The sequence below is a fragment of the Oreochromis niloticus genome, linkage group LG6 (genome assembly GCF_001858045.2).
Source record: "Oreochromis niloticus isolate F11D_XX linkage group LG6, O_niloticus_UMD_NMBU, whole genome shotgun sequence".
Classification (NCBI taxonomy): domain Eukaryota; kingdom Metazoa; phylum Chordata; class Actinopteri; order Cichliformes; family Cichlidae; genus Oreochromis; species Oreochromis niloticus.
In genome coordinates this window covers 12,586,200-12,604,065 of record NC_031971.2, presented here as the reverse complement: position 1 = coordinate 12,604,065, position 17,866 = coordinate 12,586,200, and the positions used below count along the sequence as shown (strand labels likewise).

At 41.4% G+C, this 17,866-nt stretch overlaps 2 protein-coding genes and 1 long non-coding RNA gene across 6 annotated transcripts in view; 2 read left to right on the top strand and 1 right to left on the bottom strand.

Moving 5' to 3' along the window:
- Positions 1-473: 473 nt before the first annotated feature.
- Positions 474-8,081, top strand: mief2 (mitochondrial elongation factor 2). Its single transcript, XM_005460721.4, has 8 exons — positions 474-644; positions 3,642-3,801; positions 4,751-4,916; positions 5,013-5,104; positions 5,593-5,769; positions 5,874-6,037; positions 6,211-6,363; positions 6,776-8,081. Exons 2-8 carry the CDS (start codon positions 3,664-3,666, stop codon positions 7,284-7,286), a joined length of 1,401 nt encoding a protein of 466 aa, XP_005460778.1. The 5' UTR covers positions 474-644; positions 3,642-3,663; the 3' UTR covers positions 7,287-8,081.
- On the bottom strand, positions 7,855-10,073 carry LOC112847201 (uncharacterized). Its single transcript, XR_003220616.1, has 2 exons — positions 9,934-10,073; positions 7,855-9,831 (listed from the first exon to the last, which is right to left on the bottom strand). It is a non-coding gene; the product is annotated as an uncharacterized LOC112847201 (long non-coding RNA).
- smcr8b (Smith-Magenis syndrome chromosome region, candidate 8b) overlaps positions 10,062-17,866 on the top strand; it is a 9,755-nt gene continuing 1,950 nt past the window's right edge. The window contains exons 1-6 of one of the 4 annotated variants that reach the window (XM_019360135.2): positions 10,147-10,281; positions 12,619-12,674; positions 12,783-13,195; positions 14,093-14,841; positions 15,038-15,499; positions 15,838-16,339. In XM_019360135.2, coding sequence (XP_019215680.1) covers positions 12,867-13,195; positions 14,093-14,841; positions 15,038-15,499; positions 15,838-16,339 — 2,042 coding nt within the window. In that variant the 5' untranslated portion in view covers positions 10,147-10,281; positions 12,619-12,674; positions 12,783-12,866. Of the gene's footprint in view, positions 10,282-10,327; positions 12,331-12,618; positions 12,675-12,782; positions 13,196-14,092; positions 14,842-15,037; positions 15,500-15,837; positions 16,340-17,866 lie in introns of those variants that run through there. The other 3 variants (XM_013264554.3, XM_005460717.4, XM_013264553.3) reach the window with 3 other exon arrangements.

Genomic DNA, 17,866 nt, shown 5'->3' with positions numbered 1-17,866 from the left:
TAAAAATCTTCTTTCTTGTCAGCCACTTTCAGTAGGAGAGAACTTTCATCTTCACTGAAATCTCATCTTATAGCTTTGGAATAGTTAATTATTAAGTGATGATTTAACTTAAAGGGAGAACCACAAAAAGGAAAAAAGCTGTCCTTTAAAATTCACTGCAGGTATTCCTTTAATTTTTTTCCGTGTTTAGATGTGTTATATATAATCTGCATATGAAGACATACATCTTTTGGATGCCTTTGTACCTGAAGAATTTTGGGTCTGTGTCAGTAAGTAAAACACATAAAATGCATCAGTTTTAAAAATATTTTTGTTTTTAGAAATTCAGATAAATGTATAGAAATAACCGGATTAGTTAGAAAAACTGTACAGAAGAGAGCCGGACAGTTATTGAAGGTACCGTTGTTGTTCCGGAGCATCACCAGGGGGCGCTAATGCACCTTTAACGATGATTATCAAAACCGAAATTAAAAAAGACGAAGAAGAAGCCACCAGCTGTTAGCTAGGTGGCTGTTTATGCCATATTTATGGCAGCAAACGACAGCCGACAGGCTTTTTTATTTGCCAAAAAAGCATCAAAAGACGTGTTCTGTCAAACTCCAATGGTTCTGAACCTGAATATCACATTTTCTTCGCACTGAGTGGTAAGCATATTTATCGGGAGGGTGAAGAGAGAACTTATATAATGGACTGCTAACATGGCTAACAAGCTGGCTAGCTGCTAACAATGAGAAACGGTTTGTTTTCGTTTGCGTTGTTATTCAGACAGCTGTGTAACTTTACTGTCTGTCAGTATGTTACTCATCTTCGTCGACGTATTTTTCGACTGTTTTTGTAAGGCTGGAGATGAGAGAGGATTTCAGTGCTAAAATACTGTCACAAGTCGTTAGTAGTGAGATCTTCAAAAGTTTTAAGTGATTCCAGATGTTTCACAGAAACACTTAATTGAAGTCTTTTCTCTTAAATTTCCAAGTCTCCCTTTGGAAAATGCCTCACCAATGTATTTGGAGGCTGTTAAAGGACCAGTTATGCAAACAATTAGTTCGTTTGGGTATAACCCAGAGCATGAGTAAAGCAGTAACCGCAATAATGTAATATTATTTGGAGGTAAAAACAGAAACAGGTGAACAGAATAGATAAAATTAGGTGAGTGATTAGCAGAATCTAAAAGTTGTTTCTGAGGAGGAGAGGTAAAGAGGAGTGAGAAAAGTTGAAACAACACCATATGCTTCTGTCATGACCTGCTTTCCACACTCTCTCTCAAAAGCACCAAGAGACAGACAAAAGAAACGGACTAAACAGGGGGTTAATCAAACGTGAAGCACGGTTAAGGTTCCTCACAGTCTGGAGCCACATTCTGCAAAATTGACTCACTTGGTCCAAACACGTTGTCAGTGAAATGCTGAGAAAGCATTGCACTGTTCTGCTTCGTGACATCACATGAAAACAGCCAAAGAACTCTCTTTAGCAAGCAGCAGAATCGGAGCATCTTAGATTCATGTAAAGACAGTCGACTCGGAGAGAAACTAAACCCACAGAAGATCTGTGGCAAATTCTCCAAGATGCCAAATATCTTGAAGGCTTGTTTTAAGGGCAAAAGATCAGCACACCAAGATTTTTTCTTTAGAGTTTACTACTCTTATTATGAAGTCAATTAACAGTAGAAACTTTTCCACAGTACTCTGTCTGTGAACATACTGGCAGTCCAGTCAGCAGGATAAACTGCGAATCCTTTAATCCTGTGGGAGAAGTCTAACTTTGCCCTTTCTACATTTGCTATACTTAACATGTGATATGTTTAGTCTTTGGTCAGTAATCTATCGCACAGATGGAAAATGCATTTTATTTGTATAATGTCTTTGTTGGTGTCATATGTAATGGCAGTGACAGGTTTATTTATATAAGACGTTTCATTGCATGTAAGCTTAATGTGCTTAAGATAAAAACCTAAAAATCTGTGTAGGTTTGCAGTGCCTTAAAGTGAAAATGGCAAAAAATAAAACTTTACAACCCTCCCATTCACACACACTCACAGCTATTGAATGTAGAGTTTGTTTTTGAATGTTGGCAAAGACTGAGAGCTGCCTGTCCTCTGTCAGTTGAAGTCTAGTAGGATATCCTGTTGCTGCTGGTGGTGGTGCTAATGTGTCTGTAATATGGTGTTTTATTTGTTTATTTATTTATATATTTTTTACGCTTTAATTAGCAGTTTGAATGTGGTGGTATGATTAAGCACTATTGTGACAGCAATCAGTATACTGGACAACAGTACTATTGATGTAAGTATTGACCTGATGATAACAGAACAGTAACCTCTGTTCTGATAGTCAAAGTGACACCTCATGCTGTACGTGCTGTAACTAAATGACTCGGGGACGCATTGGGTCTATAAATAGAGCGCTCCTTTGGTCTTGGGACCCTGTGCCTCTTGCAGGGAGCGAGGACACAGAGTTGTTTGAAATGGTTTCGAGTAATATCTTATAGCTATTTGTGGTATCTGGCATCTGGAGCTAAACGCAATAAGCGCAACAAACGTTTGGCTTTGTACAAACTAAAAATACATTTCTAGCACTGTCATGTTCAGTTATAGAAGCTTACACTCAGGTTAAACGAGCTCCTTAACTGCAGTTTTGCAGTGCACTGGATCATAGACCTCATAGTGGGAGGGATGTTTTACCAACAGAGTGATGTGTCACAACAGGAAAATCCCAGGTGTCATGAGTGAGGGCTGGTGTACTGTAATGAGCTTAGGAGCGCAATTAATGGGATTGATTACACCTGTGGAAAAAGACCATGACACGAAAGTCTGCTTTTAATTAGCTTGCCTTTCTATGACACCTAGCTATGAAAAAAGAAAAGAACATTGTTGTATCAAGCCCGGTTAGGCAGATGCATGTCGGACATTGATCCTGTGAACTTACTTTTTTAAACCTTTATTGTGACTGTTACAGGTCTAAAATATGACCTTAGTTTCACCATATTCAAGGCAGCCTTTGCAGACATATTCCTGACATATATTCCTGTTACTAAAGCAATGAGCAGAGCCCTGAATGGTGTAGTCAGCTACACCAGTCTGTGAAGCTCTCTTCATGGAACTACATCACTATTATTTCAGTGACAGTTCTGAAGCATGACACTCCCAATGTCAAAACTGAGCTGTCAGGATTCCCACTAACAATCATAGCCATGTTCGTTTATGTAACACTGTTTCTGCCAGCACTTTCCGACTTGTTTAGTTGTTCTTTAACTGGGAAGGGATGTGGCTTTAAGAAAGATGAGAGCAGGTTTTGTCATCCTAAGAAATACTCTGTGGCTCATGGAAGTATTGACATAAAGAGTGTTGAAAGATTAAGAAGCAAGCCCAGGTATAAAAGCTTCAGTTTCTTTAATGTGTCCACACATCTTTGAAGAATACTCTGCTCGATGTGTGTGACGTTATTCATATTAAATAGATATGTTGCTGTGCACACTATTCCACTTTCATGAATTATTCAGACTTCAACACTTTAGAGTGCTGTTGCATACAATTATTTCTAAACGAAGAGAAACCCCCAAAATAAATGTTGTTTTCCCTCTGACAGTCAGTCATATCTTGTGTTGCCTTCTGCTCTTCTAAATACATGTCGTCTCCTTTTCCAAAGGCTGACCACGAAAAAGGAGAAGATGAACTTCCAGAGCAGTCGGAGGCGAGGAGAGGAAGGCATCGCTGTAGTGATTGACTTTCTGCTGTCTAATGCCCGGCTGGTTCTGGGAGTTGGAGGTGCGGCTCTGCTGGGGATTGCTACACTGGCAGTGAAACGGGTGAGTGCTTTTTGAGTTTGTTAGTACCACATCACAACATCTTTCCCAAGCCTAGTGAGTATGGAAATATTGTGTATCTAAAGGGATTAATCACAGATTCCTCATCATTTGTTCATCATTTTTGCCTTTTCTCGCCTTTATACATCACTCTTGTAGCTGCCAGTAGCTAGTACTCTTGATTAGAGGTAATACCGTACCTAGATACATACTTCATACTTTACATTTCTGTATGTTTGCTTTTGTATGGTAGTGAATGCAAATCTACTGCTCAGAGGTGTGTTCACAAGAGTGCATGAGGTGCCATCATCTCCTCATTGCCCACTACCACTGGATGAGAGCAGTGGTGGAATGCAGCTCAGTGTCTTTACTCCAGTACTTTGCTTAAGGACAGTTGTAATGTACTTGTACATCAAGTATTTCTGTGCTGTGCTACTTTCTGCTTCTGCTGCCTTGTTTTTTTAATCAGTAACAATAATTTTAAATTCTAATAATATTCAAATTCTGTTATAATAATATAATATAAAGTATGTGATTCTGAAAAAGATTATTATGCACAATGAGTACTTTTACTTAATGTACTTTTCCCTGTTTTGCAAAAGGGATGAAACGAGTAAAAGTGCAAAATCTGAATTTTGCAATATTACACATGGATCTAAAAATCATGCCTTATGGCGTCTCTCCCCATTTTCTTTGCTGTATTTACGTCAGTGTTAAATATTATGATTTCTTATGATTCTTTCACCCTCATCTTGACCTCCTCTATGCTAACCCATTTAAAAAAAAAAAAAAAAAAAAAAAAAAATCTTACATGCACTTTGGACTGCAGAAGTCCTGAGGATGGTTCTGTTTATCAACATTTATTTGCCTGTGGGTTGTGATTGTGTATGTAATTGTATTTGTGGAGTGTACGCATGGCTGCACGTCCGTGACAATGAGTGTTTTCGTTCAGCTGATAGAGCGCGCAGGCCGCGCAGCAGATGATGAAAAGGTGGAGCAGAAGATGGCTGAGAGCTGGGAGGAGTTGAGTTTGGTCTCTCCTTCCCCAACACTCATCAGGAAGGGCATAGAGGGCGTGGTGATGAAGCATGTCGCCAAGGCAACCAAACAGCAGAAAGGTATTTGAGCGACTGAAAGTGGACACACAAATACACAGAACTTATCCTGTGTGACGCCTTCTGTTATTATATCACAGCTGTTCTCTTTTCACTCAGCTGATCTCTGCCAGCAGCCTCAGATGCTGGACGTGCAGACTAAACCGGAGTCAAAGTCCAAGAGGCTCCAGCTGTGCGCCCTGACTTTGCAGGTACACTCTGACACTTCACCTCTGAGCCCTTGAAGAGAGAGAATATGCATTCAGTCTCAGCAGCTGCTCTGTAGTTCCTCCGCTGCTGTTGGCTCATTTATGTATGCGCGTCCAGCATGTTTTGTAAAGTGCAGTGCTTAGGGGATACATATTTATTATGCACTAGTTAGGCTGACAGAGTCCCAAGAGCCCTGCCAATTCAAAAAACAGTGTGGGCTGGGCAAGCAGAAGATACAGAATAAGTCAGACAAGCATGACATTGCTCTGAGGTATTGTGCATAACATCCACATAAGCAGAGAAATTAGTGTAAAATAATAATTTCTTCAGTAAATGTTAGCAGTGCTTTTAAATGGTCAAATCAAGAGTTGCGGTATAAACTTCGGGAGTTGCCTTGCATGACTTACATGGCATAAATAGACATGTAGTAGATGTGTTAGAACAAAGTAGGGAGTATTAAAACTGATTTTAAATCATATGAACTGTTTAGGAGCGTCTGCAGCAGTACTACCACACAAGGGCGGCGCTCTCTGCCCAAGAGGTGCAGAGGGCTCAGTCTGTGGCTCTGGACATCTGCACTGAGATCCAAGGTTTTCTGCACAGCCGTCACCCAGATATGCCTCTGGGAGATATGAGACTAGGCGGTTCTCTGCTGGATGATTTGCAGGTATACGCAACACAAACAGTTTTCCTTCTCCCACTGATGGGAAACGTGCCTCTGATTTTGTCTAGCAACGTCTTGGAATTGTTTTGTTATGTGCTGGTCTTTAGGTGGTCAGTGCAGACCATGCGTGCCTGCTGGTGCCTCTACAGCTGGAGTCCTCTCTGTGGCGTCTCATCCCAGGAGAGGAAACGTTGCTCACACATCCTCTGCACTGGATGGTCCGACGGATCAATCTAGAATATTTTCCCAAAGGACGTAGCTACTGGGACAGGTGATCACCATACATTTTTTTTAATGTCTGTATTAAATCAAACACATGTGTAGCATATTAATATAGTGTATTGGCCTCCACTTTCTGTTTTAGAAGCAAAATTAATAGAATTTGGGGTTTTTTTGAGACGCTGTTAAATGCATGAAACAAGGGTCTCTACTTGTGTCTTGCAGGTATTTGGTGGGCGGCTATCTGTCTGCAGAAGCTGTTGTGAACATGTTTAGTAAGGCTGTCATGGAAACTGTGAACTGGCCATCAATCAGCAGCACTTTGGACTGCATCGTCAGACCTGTACTGGGAGGACCTGATCTGAGATTGGAGATCCGGTGTGTGCCCATGCTTAACTGCTGATTTGTTGAAAATTGTGGTTTTTAAACAGTAACATGTTGTATTTAATAATTCACTGCTGACATTACTTAATTAATACAGTTTGATATTGTATGACGAAGTGTGCACACACCTTTCATGAACTGAGGCTCTGGATCTAAAAAGATGTATTGGTCCAGATTAGTTTGTGATATATGCTCAAAAAATATTTATATTAATAAATATTTATATTTGATGCAAGATAGACCTAGCTTCACCCTCAGTATAATTTTCATTCAAACCTGAGTTTATGAGTAATCTTACCAACAAACATACTAACAAACTGAGTGATTGGTATAACTAAGAAAATAATAAACTCTACAGAAATGTCTGTTTGGATTGAACTGACACTCCTCTGTTGTCATGCTGCAGGCCTGGAAATGCATTCGAAGGAGCAGAGAGTGACTATCAGCCCTTGTTTGTCTCCATGTTGCCTCTGCTGAGTGAGGGTGATGTGGTCCTGACCGCCCAGCCGGAGCTTACCTCTCCTTGGGTGAACGCCTGGCACCTCTCTCTCTACCCGTGGGAAACGCAACGTCTGGCTCAGCTTGATGCGGCCGACAACGGCTACCGCAAACACACCCTTAAAATCCTGAAAGCGGTGTGCAGACAGAACCCCGCCCTGCGACCGCTCAAAGCCACCCCGCTGGCCAATCTCATCCTGCACCTCAGCGACTCCGAGAGCGACTGGTCCGAGACCAGCTTGGACGTGAGATTCCAACAATGTATCACAGAGCTAATTGGCTACCTCGAGCAAGGGGCGCTGCACAGTTACTTTAAACCAGCCGTCAATCTGCTGAGCGGCTTGTCAGAGGACCAGGTGGACCAGATGGGCTTCATGTTCTACTGTGCTGTGTCAGAGCCGGAAATACTGCTTATTTAACGCTGCACACCCACAGCATGTCAGTTCTCTCAAGCTCTGACATGCAGAGATCAAAGGAATAATCTTATCTGTGATGTCTGGTTCAAGGCTCCTTGTCTAGCGCCTCCATATTTGACACAAATGAAAAGGGCACAGTTGCTGTGGCATAATGGCAGGCACCATGGTTTGATGTCTATGCTGGTGGAGGAGACGTTACAAGGAGGCTGCAGATTTGCCAATCAGGCTAAACAAGGCACTCTGAGGAAAAGAGGCGGGCAAAGAGTTGAAAAAAATATTTGTCAGAATGTCTGAAATGGTGTGTCAGACCTTTAGATTTGTGTGGTATCTTTCCCAATTACACAGCTCAATATATCAACAGCAGAAGAGGAGTATGGCTTGTTTCTTTATCCTCTGATTAATGGTGTGTGCCCTGAATCATCTTCTTAGATCACTGAAATGTTCTCTATGCAGATCAATAATAACATGATGAAAACCACCAGCTGTTGCTGCACTATCCAGTGTATCCGAGTTGGGCTTATTTAACTCATTGTGTACATTTAATTATAATGATGGTTTGAAGTGCTGAGCATTTTTCTTTGTCTTGTTTAGTCATCTGTCTGTTGCGAATCGTTTCTGGGTAAAATAACCCTTTAAATTATGCTTTGAACCTTCCTAATGATTTTATGCAGTTTTTTTTAATACAGAGTGAATGTGGTGGGAATATTTTAATTGTGTGCTCTGATGGGTGTAAGAGAAATAGTTTTTCTGTGAGTGAACAGCAAAACTGCAAATAAAAATGAAAAGCTCTTATTTAGATTCCTGCTAATATGTAACTTTGTTACATTAAAAAGTGTTTTAAGTTTATGAACCTATAAGGTGGCATGTCATGTGAATTTCATAGGAGTCATGGGGGTACCTCAAACCATTGCATAAGCAACTTGTTAGGCCTCTTACAATATATTCATTCAGCGAGCTGTGAGCACTGAAGCCCACTCACCTGTGGTTCAAACCCTATGTTTGTGAGGAGCAGCCTCAGAAGAAAGTTGGTTTAAGAGAAAGGTGGATTTAAAGGATAAGGGGCTAAAGAGGGATGAACGTGGAGGCTGCACCAGTGCCCAGAAAAGATTAAATAAAGATAATTTTGACCTGTGTGTCATGCAAAGCTGCTCCAGTAAAATAATAAAAAATATGGAGCTGGAAATAAACATAACGGGTGTCCTTTCAAATAAACTGACATGCTCTTATGTATTAACTTGTCTTTATCGACTCTGTTAAATCCAGAAAAGAATTAAACATCCTTTTCCACGTATAAAATAATCAGGTCCCTTTATGCCTTAAAGACCTCATAGTACCATATTACCCCAACAGAGAACTTTGCTTTCAGACTACAGGCTTACTTGTGGTTCATATGGACTTTTTGATAAAATTGAGAAACAACTCTCCATTAGTTATGCAGCAATAAGCTAGGCTGTGTTTTTAACAGGCTACTTCCTTTTAAAAGACAGGTTTTCTTTTCCACTTTTGCCAAGTGCTTGTTCATAAGGGGTCATCTGATTGTTAGGGTTTTCCCATGGTAGGAACTGTTGCTGAGATTTGGTGCCAAAAAAACTGAACTTAATAGGATTAAAAAACAAATATATTATAATGAGGTTTCTGCAGGTTGAGCTACTACAGTCAAATTAAGTGTGGATCCTCTGTTTTTAAGGTAGTATTTCTAATATGAGCAAGCTGACTTCTATTTTAATCTCTACATATAATTTTCTAAACCTAATGCAGATGTCTCAGTTTTATTGTTCAGATTCAGCCGTGTTTTGTGTTGGGTGTAGTGTGATGCAATTAACTAGAGTAATAATAGTGATAAACATTATTTATGTAAGACCTTTAAGTCCTTTGACAAATACACAAAATTAGAAAACAAAATTTGGCTAAAACCAGCCAAATATTAAAGACCCACAAAAAAATGCAGTAGACAATATAACAAAAGACACTGTATTATTGTGTAGACATGTTAAGTAAAAAAAAAAAATCTGCTTCCATTAAAATAAACTGAACAGATAAATAAAATTACTGGTTAGTGTAATATAATTCAGGCTTTAAAACGATCAGAGCGTTAAATCAACACTGTACCACATACCGATAATGACAGGCTTCATGAAAACATGAGTTTATTTTGCAGCTTGTACTTGTCTGTAGGTGTCCCCTTGAGTTGAAACCAATGACCGGAAGTGTTCATTATCGAGTCTGGCTCCAGCGCGGACCTCCCGCCGGGCTTCACATTAAAAGCACCCGCTTTGACGTCTCAAGGAACGGGAGCGTCTCGGCGTCTCTCCCTGCGGCTGCCCGTCACAAGGTTAAATGTTTGCAAAGAGGCTCAGGTCAGATATGTGACAGCGAGCCACATGTTTTAGACTCAAAGTTAGCTTGTTAATTGCGAGAAAAAGAGGAACACGTATCCCGGGAGAAGGTCAGCAAACCGTGTGACTTGAGCCCGCAGGGAACTTTCGCTTCTCCGTCGACTTTTCTGTGCTGCGTGTTTGTGGAAACGCCGCTTGTTTGCGCTGAAACGCTGTGGTTAGGACCCACATTGAAGTTACAATCTGGTTAACTTTCAATAACATTATCGTTTCATTGCAACAAACAATTGCGCAACTGTTTATTTATTTTTTACCTCCTTGGTAGCGGTTGTTGAACAGCTGACTCACGGACTGTAGGCCGGGCGGCACCGGGACATGGCGGTGTTTGAGCCCGTAGCCTACTCTTCCTCCCCTGCGGAGTAGATCAAAGGTACTCGCTGATACCCTCCTGGGGGCTGACCCTTCACCGAGTCAAGATGATCGGGTCACCGGACCTGCTGGCCTTCACCGGCACGGAAGGCTTTGGGGAAGAGGAAGATGAGCTGGAGGCTCAGGGTCTACCTGAAGAGCTCTCTGTCCCTCGTTTCCCCTCTTCTCACCCCTGGAGCACAGCAGCACAGTTTCACAGAGACTTCATACTGGTGGCTGAGTTCTCAGAGCAGGTGTGTTTACTTCATTCAGACAAAAAAGTGATCGCACTTGTTTTAAACGGGATCACATGTTTTTGGGGGGTTATTTTCTGTCTATATAGTTTTAACAGGGTGGATTCTCATAAACACTAAAACAAAAGCTTCAAATAATGGGGTCAGTACACCTGCAGGTAATCCCTGTGTGCTTGATATAAAGGTGTATGAGGCATTGGAGAAGGGGTAGCCTTAATATGGTCATCTAAACCCCTACAATCTACAATCCTTCTGATTGTGAAGGGCAGTCATTCATGGTATGAGCTGAGGGGCTACATCAAGTGTAGGATAATGAAAGATTATTTTGCACCATCAGTTATGTGAAGCTATTTTAACAGTTAAATAATACAAATATGGAGCTTGTAAAGTGTAAAATGGGATACGCCAAAGTTGGACCCTCATATTTACTGATTCTCCTTCAGAAACAATAGGTGTTAAAGTATTGCAAACCCATCTGCTAAAGATTATTTTGAAAAAAATAAGTTTAAGTACATTTATAAATTCCCAGAAGAAAGCTAAAGACAATCCAGGCCTAGGTTCATAACCCTGCTTTATCTGCATTAAGGTGCATAGGTATTATAATAGCAAGACATCACACATATATAATCAGGCTGCATTCTCTACAGTGTAACCAAATATATTTCCTGCTGTTTTCTAGATACTTATGCATAACTGTGTTGCAGCAGATAGTGAGTTGACGTTTATTCATTCAGGAAGTCTCTTTACGATTAAGATCTTTTTTTCAAGACAGAACTACTGAGTGATTACCAGAAAATACTCTCCAAGTCAGTCACACACAGGAGCCACTTCTCACGCAGAGGGACGCCGAATCAAAAAAGTTACAAATATTATATTAGCAAGTGCAACTTCCCACATTTTTGCTGGGGTTCAGTGATGAAGGATGAATAAAATGCATGGCATGACATGAATACACGGCAAGGCAAGTAAAGACATAATATTAAAACAAAAACAACAAATGAGAAACCAGGTTTAAGCATTTATGGTAATGTTAGTTATAATTTTGTTATCATTCTTTATTTCTGCAAAAGCATAAAAATCATCTCAAAACAACTTTCTTCTGTTTATAAGGCCACCCTTTGTAAACAAGTACATTTTAGGATGTCTGCTCCCAGCGGTATCCTACAGATACACGTTCGGCAGTTTGCACCTCAAGCATGTTAAAAGTTTATGACAGTAAAATTAGAAAAAGGCTCAACAAGTATTGCTTGTTTGGAAGCTTTGCCAGGAGAAACTCCCTTCTCTCTAAAGAGAACATGGCAGCAGAGCTTAAGTTTGTTAGCTGTAATCTGAACGAAACGCAAGACTTCTGGAAATTTGAACAGATGAGACCAGGATGGTGATGTTTGACCGTAATGCACAGCGCCATCTTTGGAGAAAACCAAACACAGAATATCGCTCAAACACCTCATACTAACTGTTAAGCACGGTGGTAGAGGGGTGGTGATTTAGGTTTGTTTCACAGCCACAGGACCTGGACTCTTTACAGTCATTGAGATGCCTGTGAACTCTTCTGTATATTAAGAAATTCTAATGTCAAATGTGAGGCTGTGTGTCTAAAAGCTAAAGCTTGGTGCAAACTCGATTGTGCAACAGGCCGATAATCCCAAGCACAGCAGCAAATCTACAACAGAACGAATAAAAAAGAAAAAATCAAGCTGTTTCAATGGCTCAGTCAAAGTCTGCACGTCAACCCAACTGAAGTCTGTGATGGGACCTTACCATAGCTATGCAGAAACAAATGCCTGAAATTCTCAATGAACTGAAGTAATGTTGTTAAGAAGAGAAATTCCTGCATAATGATCTGAGGGACTGATAAAGTCATAGAGGAAATAATTACTTCATGTTATTGCTGTTAAAGACGGTTCTACAAGCTATTAAGTCATGGGGTGTGTTGAGTTTTTCACATGACTGTGAGTGGCTTTTCTGTAGACATTTTCTTCTCACCCCTGGAGCACAGCAGCACAGTTTCACAGAGACTTCATACTGATGGCTGAGTTCTCAGAGCAGGTGTGTTTGCTTCATTCAGACAAAAACTGCTGGTTTCTTACTGTGATCGCACTTGTTTCAAAACGGGATCACATGTTTTTGGGGGGTTATTTTCTGTCTATATAGTTTTAACAGGGTGGATTCTCATAAACACTAAAACAAAAGCTTCAAATAATGGGGTCAGTACACCTGCAGGTAATCCCTGTGTGCTTGATATAAAGGTGTATGAGGCATTGGAGAAGGGGTAGCCTTAATATGGTCATCTAAACCCCTACAATCTAATCAGACATTTTCTTCATCTTATTTAAGGCTCTAAGAACAGAGGGTGTGGTATGCTCCATATGTGGTAAAAGCCCCTGAATCAAGTTTGTGATTTTTGGCTACCTAAATAAATCCACAAATCTAAAATTAAAGCCAGATGATTAGTGACTGATTTGATTACATCTCTACAAACCCCTGCTCTGTGTCTCCAGGTGGGTCCAACTCCTGTGCTGACAATACCGGAGGACTCCAGAGTCCTCGGGTCATTTGACCTCAACCACTTCTCTGTTCGCATCATGTCTGTGGACTACCAAGCGTCTGGCCCCGGCCACACCCCTCCATCCTCGCCCGGCCCCCGACTCAACTTCAGCGAGGACTCCAAAGTAATCCTGGGAGATTCAGCAGAGGATGCGTTTGCATATGTTCATCACCTGACGCTGTACGACCTGGAGGCTCGGGGGATGGTGCGTCCTTTCTGCATGGCCTACGTGTGCTCGGACCAGGTGAAGCTGATGGAGAACTTTTCTGAGCTATCGACACGCTTCTCTGAGGCAGCTGAAAGCCTCAAGACGGGAAACAGACAAGCATTTTCTATTGAGCTGCAGAGAAAACTACAGGAGCTCGAGTAAGAGCATCACTTTTTACTTTGATTGAATTGGATGGTTCTGTGCAAAACTGTTTGTACTAAAATATCCAAGCCACTCAATTCTAAATATCTTTAATTTGAGCAGATTAAGAGCGTAAATTGGAAGGAATAACGAAGACGGCCTGGAGAGAGTGAAAATGCTTCAGTTTCTATCTCAGTGGTGAAAAGGGGAAGCTGTTAAAGAGGAAGCAGTCATAAGCTCAAGCATCACTTCATTTATCAAACAGGATGCTTCTTATTTTTCAGATCCTCCTGTGTGGACTCTTGTTTATTTGACACAGCTGCGTTTAGTGATAATTTCACTCTAACTTTGAGTTAGGGTTAGGCCTCAAGCCTAACCCTAACCTGAAAGAGGAAGGAGCTGGATACCACCTTCCACTAGTAATGACTTGTAATGTGCAGGGTTGGTTAGCAGGTTTAACATTAGGCCCCGCCTTCCCTGCTAACCTTTTGCAAACTTTAACCTTCTTTTTGTTAAAAGAACTGCATCCCCCAGCTAAAAATCAAATGGATTTTTAATGTAGGAGCTTTTACTTTTACACAAATCCTCTCACTTGCTTATAACACAGCTCTTCAGTCATCAAATCTTAGGGATGCTTTTATGTTTTAAAAAACATGTATAAACCCACATAAGTGTGTATTCAGAAATGTAGACTCAGAAGTATCTTGGGGATGGTTGTCATGGTAATTTTGAACTTTTAATGGTTTAATGGTTCTTTTTTCAGGGTGGACTGATTGTACAGCAAAAAAATCTAATGACTTTAAAAAACAAAATGGCTAAGATTGTGGCTCGTCTCCTCAAGACATTTTGCTTTTTCCAGAAGTTTGCAGTTCATGGCAGGCTTGAAACTGTGACTGTTACTCCCTCTGTTTCAGGTACAGACGCCTGACCCTTCGAAAGGTCACAGAAGGTCAGACGACGGTAAATGGGTTGACAGAATCTGAAGGAGAAAGTGAAGAGCTCGAAGCTGTGGAGCGTTCAATCTTAAATCACAGAGAGCTCCTTCGTCAGGTCGCATCCTACCCAAACAGGAAGCTCAAACAGCCCGACTTCCTGCCCTATGACCCAGCCACCTCTCTCACAGATCCATTGCTGTTGCCACCTTTTGAGCCATGCTTCTCATTCTCCACCCCCCCCTCCATCTCCTGCAAGTCAGAGCACCATCTGAAGCCACTGGAGGAGCTTTGCAACGAATACTACCTGAATCTTACGAAGGAACGCCTCACAGACACAGAGCGACGTCTCCGTGGTGACAGAAGTGTCCTGCGAACTACTTATGCCACACAGTCATTGTCCAGGAGACTAATGCTCACCAACTTCCTGTTTGAGCTATGGAGCCCGGACGATGCTGATGAGGAGGGCACTGAGGTGGAGCTGCCCAAGGACACGGGGAATAAGAGGAGTGGTGAGGCGTTTCAGCCAGAACCACCGAGCATAGAGTCATTCTTCTCCTGTGTGGAGGAGATCCCAATCAAACTGGTGGCAGAAGCACATACGCTGACCCCCGAGCCTGGTCCTGGTACAGAGATGACGGGGAGTGTAAGCAGCAGCGACAGCATCGAAGTGCTCGGAACTGAGAAGTCGTACATGACGCAGCATGTCGCTACTGGAGTCGACAGCAGAGGTACAGCAGTGCGGAAGAATTTCTCAAATAAATGTTTGGCGGATTGGGTATTTTTGTTTGTCAATTCATATAAAAACAAAAAAAAGAGAAAAGAAATATCAATGAAAAAAAGTCTTTCGGCTTTTCATTACATATTTAGCCAGATTAAATGCTTGTTTTAAAATGAAAACAAAACAAAAACGTTTCTCTTCCACAGGCACACCAGTCGGAGTGACAGAGAGTTGCATCAGGCGTGCAGCAGTAGACACTGGCATCAGACGCCCGCGAGCTTATGCAAAGCGTGCCGACAGCGAGGACAGCATTGAAGTGCTCAGCACCACAGAATCCATCCTTCCCGAAGACCTCACTGCCATCACAGAGGAGGAAGCAGAGCTGCAGCCTCTGAGCAACGGCTTTGAGAATGAAGAAGAACCACAGATGGAGGATAAGTCTCACAAAGTCCTCAAAGAGGAAGAGACACTGAATGCACCTGCTGCAGTAAGCGAGGATGAAAATGAGGGGCCTGATGACGAAGATCAGTGTTGCGTTGGCAGCGAAGAGCCTTTGGAGCAAACAATGGTTACTGATGACATCATGATCAAAGAGCAGCCAGGCGCCATAAAGATGAGTCAGTTTCACAAAGACAATAGTGAAGAGAAGACCTCCAAACTACTGCAAGGTAACACGTGTACAACTATTCATTTCTCAAGCTCTCGTTATTACATCCAGGCTATAAAACTATAAAAACATATATTCACTTTGTCGGTATGGTTTTTATCTGTTTTAAATAAAATCTGCAGCAACACAGAAATGAATGAGAAGCCATTTTAAAAATGTGGAAAATATGCATTTGTAATCGTGGCTATCTTAGTGCAAATGTAGAGTTTATTTTTTTCTTCTGACATGATTTAAAATCGATAAATAAAGGCTGATCAGTTAATAAAGCTCTTAATTGCTGGAGAAAGTAGCTGATCACTGTTGTTTTTTAACATATAAAATATTGTTATTACTCTACAGCTGACGAAGCGGTGAAGCCCTCACCTGAGGCTCAGCAGAAGGTGCGGCTGATTCCTCAGGTCCATGTGAACTTTGCACCTGCTTCCTACATGGCCGAGGTGGATCGCTGGTCTTCCCCCCGCCCTCCCCTGAGGCTGCTGAGTGTTGATGAGGAGTCAACGCTCAGCAGCATCAGTTTCACTGAATCCTCAGAGCCCCCGTCCCCCACCCAAAATATCCACAGCAGCATCTGCTGGGATAAGAGGAGGAAGAGAAAGGCTGGACTCAGAGCCCTCAGGTTTATCAAGCACAACTCGTTCTCCCAGCATGCAGTGTTCTGTCTCCTGAGTGGCCGGCCACTGGTTGTCATCGGAGGAGATGAGAATCTAGTCAGGAAGACGGTGGATGCTCTGACCCTCTTCCTGCCTGCTCCTGGTCCTCATAGAAGTGCTGTGAAGATGTGTTTGACCACGCCCCTTCAGCTGACTGACCTGCTCACCTGGAGACTGATGGGAGTGCACAGGTGAGGGCTATCTACCATCCTGCTGTTTTTTTTTTACAAACTGTTCTCACATTGGTGCTTTTTAGAGAGAAACAAACACATTACAGCAAAGCTGATGATATTTGGTATGCAGGCGTTACTAACTCTTTCTGTGATGTTGCCTCTCAAAGGAGATTTGCTGCCTGAAAACAACAGAACAACAAAAACACAAACTGCAGTTAAAAAATGGACATAGCCACTGTGATGTTACTCATTGGTTTGTGAGTAGCAAGTAAACAATGAAAAGCATAAACCTCAGCTGCTCATTACCTTTTCTTTTTTTTTTTTCATTACCTTTATGGCCACTGCTATTTTGTTTGTTATTTTTATGTATTTATTTTTGAGTTGGCAGTAAATATCTTGGTAACAGGGTGGCGTTCTAAGCTAGTGGCTAATGCTAGGTTGCTGGTCAGCACTAACCAGATACCTGCTAACGTATAAATAAAATAATACTAAGATTTCACTCGCCAAAACCAGAGTACAGACTTGTTAAATCACAGTGTTAATCACATTACAAGTCCTGTTTTTTTTGTTTTTGTTTGTTTGTTTTGTTTTGTTTGTTTTGTAACGACATTAACCTCCTTTCCCCGGGCGCCCAAAGGCTGACCACTGCTTCACTGAGTGAATGGGTTAAATGCAGAGAGGAATTTCCCCACGGGGATCAATAAAGTACACTTTCTTTCTTTCTTCTTCTTCCTAGGACCTGCCGTCCACATATGTGGACATCACATTTTTGGTTATTTAGACCAAAATACTCAATTTTGCTCTACATGGGCCTGATCTCCACTTACGAGAACATTATACTGCTACTGTTCTGTCAAAGTTTTAAATGCATATCCTCATTTGTGGCTCTCATTTTTATTAAAAACAAAAATAAGGGAAAAAGAAATAATCTGGAAATTCTTTGTTTTTACATTCATCGGGCCCCAATATGCCCAAATATCAAAGAGAAATTAAAAATGCATGCCGTGGAAGAGTTCGGGTCTTAGGAGGTTAAGACAAATAAAAGTCAGCAACCTCACACCGATGAGATGTCCATTTCATTGAGGTAAGGTTAGAGCTAGCAGGCAGCTAACAGCTACAGCTGCCTGTCACTATTTCTGTAGATATATTTTGTAGTCTATGGCTTGTATCCACTAGCCCTCAAATTTGCCAAACCATTAATAATGCATGACTTTAATCCAAATACAGTTTAACTGGAGCTGTTATAGAGAAATTTAAAAAGTATGACCCTCCCAACAGTTGTAATGAGCGAGTGGGGGACATTAGCCAAAAAGTTTTTGTCCCAGACTGTAAACATGTTTGTGTCTGCTGTCAAGTTGGGTGCTTTAACTGTACACTGTAAATAAATGCTTTTAATCAGGTGGCCATTTAAGGCTAATTACTGCAGTTATTGGTCAGACCTGGAAACATTAAGTTCTGTCACCGCCTTTACAAACTGAGCAGCTGAGGTTTATGCTTTTCATTGTTTACTTGCTAGGTTTATGGCTCTAGGTATCTTCAAGTTGT

Bases quoted from the DNA above. Each gene is read 5' to 3' on its own strand.
- mief2 (XM_005460721.4), top strand. From the start codon at position 3,664: ATGAACTTCCAGAGCAGTCGGAGGCGAGGAGAGGAAGGCATCGCTGTA. The intron at 3,802-4,750 runs GTGAGTGCTTTT...GTTTTCGTTCAG, and splicing joins CTACACTGGCAGTGAAACGG to CTGATAGAGCGCGCAGGCCG. The intron at 5,770-5,873 runs GTATACGCAACA...GCTGGTCTTTAG, and splicing joins CTCTGCTGGATGATTTGCAG to GTGGTCAGTGCAGACCATGC.